Below are 6,639 nucleotides of genomic sequence, written 5' to 3'. Positions count from 1 at the left end.
CATGCTATTTTTAAACATGTTTATTACGTTGTTAAATAATAGTCTGGAAAAAAGGAAACTTTGCATAATATGAATATGTTCAGTTTGAAAATATGGGCACTATGATGAGAGAGTAAAGTTGGCATGGTTGTATATCATGATGAGAAACCTGACCATGCATATTTTTCCTGCAAAAAGAGAGGAAAAAAGATAAGAAACATAAGAAAAAAACATGTCTTTGTTGTGCATATACGAAGATATAGGGATCAAGAGGTATTAGGATAGCCCATATGTTATTTAGCCCAACCCACATAGAGCGATGCATGTGGCCCGTGAGGAGCTGAATATGAAGCGGCAAGGGGCAGGGCCAGCGAAGACTATCTATCCCCTTCCTTTCTTTCTCGGTTTGTCAGCCGGGTAACAAATGGCGCAAAGACCCACTGAATCCATGTTCAGCATGAAAGAAATTCCATGTTTTAGTTGTTTAAGTAGCGGGCAAGCATATATGATAACAAATTTAACCCTCTTTAATAAAAAAAGAGACTTGTCATCTACAATGAGATATACTTACAACTTTTAATTTGGTAGTAGAGTCCCATTTCAAGACCATGTCATGTTGAAAAAATGTGTATTTTTTAATAATCTCCCGTTGCACCAAATTACGAACAGAACCACACCATACATGCTTTGAAAATATTCCATTTATCAGTATTGAGCAAGCACATATGGTTACTACAACCAGTATATAAACAAAATGAACGGGGGCTTGTATAAGGATAACCAAAGTTCAAAAGAAAAAAGTGTTGTATGTGTTGTTTTTCTGACGATTTGGGTCTTGGAACACCTGAATAGGCAAGCACAGTATTGCAAGTAAGAAAATGTGAAACATTGCTAATAACTTGGCTCATATACATGATAGTTTTAGGTCATACAATCAGTGGGGAAAAGAAAAGCAGTTTATATGTGATGAAGCAAGCGTAAGTCAAATAGGTAATGCCCATACAACCAAATTCATCACAATGGATGGATTTCAGTCCTAAAACTGGAAAGTAAATATGCATAACAGAAGTGAATCGTAGAACGTGGTTTATACACAGCACAATAGTCTTCCTGTGAGTACAACTTCTACCACACATCGCCTGTAAACAAAAGAAAAGATAACCATGAGTTATTTTTACTTATAATAGAGCAACATCACAACAGAAAAGATAACCATGAGTTATTTGTACTTATAATAGAGCAACATCACCACAGTTCTAGTTATCCACATTGTTACGTTGCATATATATAAGAGAAGTCGTGCATGTACCTAGCGGACTGAGATCCAGTGACTTGCCTCTAGCAAGTCACATTGTAACTGGCCCCCTCTCATCTGCCGTCCAATGCAGATCCAATGCATGAGATTTGCCCAAAGCAAAACAGCCCACACCTGCAGACTTGGCAAAAGCACAACTACACAAGCATAGAAACAGGGCCGACATGGCACTCAAGACCTCTTCAGATTGCCCATTTTCACAAATGTTAATGCTAGTACATAATGACAACAGCAGCAAAGCATCAAGATATTCCAAATTACATATTTCACAGCCCACATTTGGCTTAATAAAAACACAAGAAACTGTCACAGGTCAACATCTTTTTTAAACCATTTGGGGAACCAAAAGATTTTACTGTGATGTGCAGAAGACACAACACATGCAAGCATGGTCTCATTTTATTGATGCACGGGTAGATGCCACACAGTCAGCAAAATGAGATGCAACAAAGTTCTTAATCTGTAGAGCACAAGCATGTGGAACTGGTACTTACATGTTAGCTTCCATGAAGTTGAAAACATAAAGCCAAGACCAATAGATGTGGTAGTCAGATTACGCAGTGCTTCTGAAAGGTTTGTTGTAGCGGCATTCTTTATAATTTGGGTATCTTCAGAAAGCCTGCTTAAGAGCTTTCCTGTTCTAGTCACGTCAAAGAATGCTATTTCCTGTGGGGGCACAAGACATGTGTGGAGACTTGATAATAAGAACACAGATATATGGAAGACCAAAACAAAGCTATCACTCAGTGGAAATCCAAAAACTGCACTGGGCATGTACGGCAGCAACACAACACTGGAACCTGTCCAAATTGTATATAGTTCTCAGCCTACACTTGCAGGATTAGTGAATACAGAAGAAACAATGCCAGTAAAGTAATGGAACCTTTTCAAACTGGACAATTTTGACACTGAACACTGGATATATTAGGCAAGTATAGTTGTACACTTGGCTATAGTTTAATCCAAAGAGTGAACGAGATGCACACATGAGCAGAGATAGGCTAAAATAAAATAAGTACATATACAGGGATTGCGCTTTGGCTCACGATCAGTTTGCGCTTTCCTTCTAATGCCCTCATTGGAACACACAAATCTGTGTGAAGTCGCTTTTCCATCAAACTTGCATCTTTTCCTCACCATATTCTACCCAAAACACCCAAGCCTCATCCGAATCTATGAACCTCATACCAACTTGAGGTATCCTCTTGCCAATTTCTGCCATTGCACAACACTTTCAAAAATGCATAACACCCGAATTCTGCCAAAATTCAAAACAACATGTATAATTAGTGGTGGACCGATCTGCTTATTAAACAATGCAAGAGGACAAACACGGATACAAAAAAAGGAAGCATTGGAATCTCTGTAAATTGAAATGCATACTGCCACCAGTACATATACAGGATTGGGTTTCATGTGCACAATACTCAATAAACTGAAACTACTACTCCCTCCGTTCCCAAATATTTGTCTTTCTCGACATTTAAATGGACTACAACATATGGATGTATATAGACAAATTTTAAAGTGTAGATTCACTCATTTTGCTTCGTATGTAGTCATTTGTTGAAATCTTTTGAAAGACAAATATTTGGGAACAGAGGGAGTAGTCATCATGGCATGACCATCATAAACAAAAATTGCAGCGAAGCAGAAAATGTGCAGGTTTCATGCCCTCTCTGATTTGTTACTTGTTACTAAATCAAACAATGTTTCAGACATGGGATGCTGTATACTTGTTACTAATCAAACAACAATGCAGAGAAGCTATCTTGTAGTATGCTTCCATTGCACCATGAGCAGAGATAAGCTACAATTTCAGAAAGGCGAGTCAAGATGCTGCAGATATGCAATTTTATTAAGATAAAAAAAACAGTCAAGCAGAACATATAGTGAATTTATACGGCTGATCTGGTGTACCAGTAAGAACAACTTCAGCCAAAGTAAAATTCAAAAAATGTTGCAGTCTGAATATGAACAGTAGGAGACTCACGACAGAATCATCCAGAGAGGTTCCTGTCGAATTGTCAGGTGCAGTGGCGGCGGATCTCCTCCCTCCTCTGCAGCGACACCGGAGCCCCTCGTCGCTCTACTCCATGGAAGCGTAGCTCCTCTTCCACGACGCCGCCGAGCTGCCTCGCTTCCAGGGGCACTTGCACAGCTTTCCTCTCTCTCCCTGGAGTCTCCCCTGCAAAAAAAAGGTTGGCTCGTGAGAAGCTGCTTCCTATTTTTACAACATGACCAACAGAAGAAATCAATCCTCAGGCATTCTGAATTTGATTCCAATGCATTCAAAATGCACGCCTGATCATCAATAAAGTTCTTTAGGTACATCATTTATTTTGAAACAACATATACTTTTGAGTTAGTTTTAGTTGTTCAATGCCTGAACCAAACAATGATTATCACTATTAATCCATACATAACAATAATCATAGCTCGAGTGCTTAGCTGTGTACGACCTATGTACATGGTTAGAAACCTACAATACTTCACATTTTAAGGACTCCTCACCCGTATAGATGGAAATGAACCTTCAGAATGTGATATTACTTGTTTCTTTTCTCAGCAAAACAACTCATGGCTTTTGTCCGTCCTTAAACAACTCCCCATTGTTGTTTCTTTTCTAGCTTTATAATAGAATAAACCACCCAGGAATTTTAGAGAACTCATGCGTACAATATGACAACTTATTAAAAGACGACATTGCCTAGCATGATTTAGAATTCACCAAGAATGTAAAATTGGTAATGGTTACCAAGATGAAGACATCATATAATGCATCTTCTGTAAAGCAAAGAAACCACACATATATCTTTTCCCTTGAAACTGAATGAACTGCAAGACCAGCCCAAAAGGACATTCTACTACCAATATCCTCAAATCAGCAAAATAAAAATAAGCACCATATTTTCACTACCGTTCAAACATGCCTCACTGGAGTTGAAACATAAGTAAAGCAATAGTTTTTTCCCTCAAACTCTCACACACACCTTTCAAGAGCAAAACAAACTTTCTACACACTACCGTTCAAGAAACAAAAGGCCTCAATAATTCATCATGCTCATGTCAAAACCTACCAACTCTTCTTTTATGCATTAAAATGATTTATACCAACCACAAATATCCGATTGTCCATTGCATCAGACAAGTTATGTGCATAATGCCATTGTAAAAAAAATATAAGAATGGATTGCATACCTTTGTTATGGTGATGAGAGAAAATAAACCCTGCTTCTCGGCATTTCGGATCTAGGTAAAAATGGCAAATTTTAAAAAATGCTAAATGTTAGGAACCACTATGTGATTCAGATTAATGTTCTTAAATTATTTTATGTACCCGTTCTCACACTGTCTATCTAAAAATGGCAAATTTTAGAAATGCTAAATGTTAGGAACCACTATGTGATTCAGATTAATGTTCTTAAATTATTTTATGTACCAGTTCTCACACTGTCTATCAATCTCCTAATATGCTCAATGAATAGCAGAGAAAAATAACTGCAGAGGGGAGTACGCCCTGCTTGTCAACTTAGGTTTCTTTACCTCGGTTGGCTCCTGACATTGTTGTCTTTCCTAGCTTGAGCCTTCTTTTGTCCATAGCAGTAGTAAAATCCTATATGGCCAACAAAATCAAAAGACCCTTTACTAATCTACTGAACTCAACGAAATCAAAAGACCCTTTTACTAATCTATGAATAGCAGAGAAAAATAACTGCATAGGGGAGTACGCCCTGCTTGTCAACTTAGGTTTCTTTACCTCGGTTGGCTCCTGACATTGTTGTCTTTCCCAGCTTTAGCCTTCTTTTGTCCATAGCAGTAGTAAAATTCTATATGGCCAACAAAATCAAAAGACCCTTTACTAATCTACTGAACTCAACGAAATCAAAAGACCCTTTTACTAATCTATGAATAGCAGAGAAAAATAACTGCAGAGGGCAGTACGCCCTGCTTGTCAACTTAGGTTTCTTTACCTCGGTTGGCTCCTGACATTGTTGTCTGTCCCAGCTTTAGCCTTCTTTTGTCCATAGCAGTAGTAAAATCCTATATGGCCAACAAAATTAAAAGACCCTTTACTAATCTACTGAACTCAACAAAATCAAAAGACCCTTTTACTAATCTACTGAACTCCACGACATCAATACAACAAAAGAATTATGGGGGCTCACAAAAGACATGGCCCAGTGGTCATATGCAAGGCTTGTGCAGTTAGGCAAAACATCAATAGAACAAAAGAATTATGGGTGCTCACAAAAGACATGGCCCAGTGGTCATATGCAAGGCTTGTGCAGTTAGGCAAAACATTTTGAATGATTCGTAGATTTAGCAGTTGATAGCCAAATCAGCAGCATATATCATAGCCAAGATCTGGTCCCTACAACACGAAGCCTCAAACCTGTGAGCAGATCGGGCCAAGAGAAAAAAGAACAACACTGCAACGGAAAGGGATCGTGAGACAGGATGGAGACCTGGAGGTGGACGTTCCTGTGCAGCGCCGCCGCTAGCCGTGGCGGCTTCCCTCGCCACCTGCTCATCCAGTTCTCCTGCATGAAGGAGAGAGATGGAGCCGGGTCGGGCTGCTCCTTCCCCTTGTCCCGGCTGCTGCACTGCTAGGTGCGGAGAGAGAGAGGAGGAGCAGCAACAAGGACGCAGCGAGGAGGCAAAGACGGGCGGCGGACCTCCTTCATCTTCGGCACAGATGCACCCCACCATAACTGGAGCTGCTCTTCTCCGGCACGGATCGACCATCTGTGTGCACCTATGGTGGTGGGGGGGATGGGTAGGAGGCCATGGAGAGGCTCCTAGTGCAGAGGCCATGGCGGAGAGCGAGGAGGAGGGAGGGGCTGTGGGGATCAAGGGGAAAGGGGCTAGGGTTGTGCGGCGGCTGGTGTGGATCGGGACGACCAGGGGAGAGGATGGGATTGGGTACGGTGCGAGCACGCGGAGCGGATTGGACAAAGCGTTTTGCACGCAAAAACAAGAAACCCAACCAATGAGTGCATGGCGCGATCCCACCCGTCATTGGCCAGCAAAAATAACTGCGAGGTGAAAATGGGTTTTACTGCTGTGAAGATCCAACGATTCAAACTCGCCCAAAGGCAGATCCGACGGCCAACGAAGGCCCAATCGGGGAGCATCCAGGAGGTGAGTTGGCTAGCCTCTTTTTTGTTTTAAATGTTATGCATAATAATACTTTTTGAGTAATTATAATGCCTTTTCTCTCATAATATGCAAGGTTCACACAAAGAGGAAAAATTCCGGCAGCTAGAAATCTGGACATGAAAAAGCAACGTTAGGCTACCTATTCTACACAACTCCAAATGAGCTGAAATTTCATGAAGAAT

General features: G+C 40.5%; 1 protein-coding gene across 26 annotated transcripts; it reads right to left on the bottom strand.

The window, feature by feature from the left end:
• Positions 1-917: 917 nt before the first annotated feature.
• LOC123116067 (uncharacterized) lies at positions 918-6,258 on the bottom strand. Of its 26 annotated transcripts, none has more exons than XR_006456924.1 (9): positions 5,764-6,250; positions 5,464-5,669; positions 5,269-5,338; positions 5,055-5,124; positions 4,841-4,910; positions 4,496-4,546; positions 3,288-3,482; positions 1,289-2,552; positions 918-1,118 (listed from the first exon to the last, which is right to left on the bottom strand). XR_006456924.1 is itself a non-coding variant. In XM_044537077.1 (6 exons), the coding sequence occupies exons 1-5, from the start codon at positions 5,842-5,844 to the stop codon at positions 2,477-2,479; spliced, it is 492 nt and encodes a 163-aa protein (XP_044393012.1). In that variant the 5' UTR covers positions 5,845-6,248; the 3' UTR covers positions 918-1,118; positions 1,289-2,476. The 26 variants fall into 26 exon arrangements, 1 of the variants encoding a protein (XP_044393012.1); XR_006456921.1 differs by having other exon boundaries at positions 5,547-5,669; XR_006456928.1 differs by having other exon boundaries at positions 1,289-3,104; positions 5,269-5,669; positions 5,764-6,258.
• Positions 6,259-6,639: the final 381 nt, after the last annotated feature.

Source organism: Triticum aestivum, chromosome 1B, assembly GCF_018294505.1.
Source record: "Triticum aestivum cultivar Chinese Spring chromosome 1B, IWGSC CS RefSeq v2.1, whole genome shotgun sequence".
In the NCBI taxonomy this organism is placed as follows: Eukaryota; Viridiplantae; Streptophyta; class Magnoliopsida; order Poales; family Poaceae; genus Triticum; species Triticum aestivum.
This window is presented reverse-complemented; position numbering and strand designations above follow the sequence as displayed.

Excerpts from the sequence above, each read along its gene's own strand:
- LOC123116067 (XM_044537077.1), bottom strand. The coding sequence starts at position 5,844 with ATGCAGGAGAACTGGATGAGCAGGTGGCGAGGGAAGCCGCCACGGCTA. Across the intron at positions 5,339-5,763 it reads ACAGGAACGTCCACCTCCAG|GATTTTACTACTGCTATGGA; the intron begins GTCTCCATCCTG and ends TTGGCCATATAG. Across the intron at positions 3,483-4,840 it reads AATGTCAGGAGCCAACCGAG|GGGAGACTCCAGGGAGAGAG; the intron begins GTAAAGAAACCT and ends TTTTTTTTGCAG.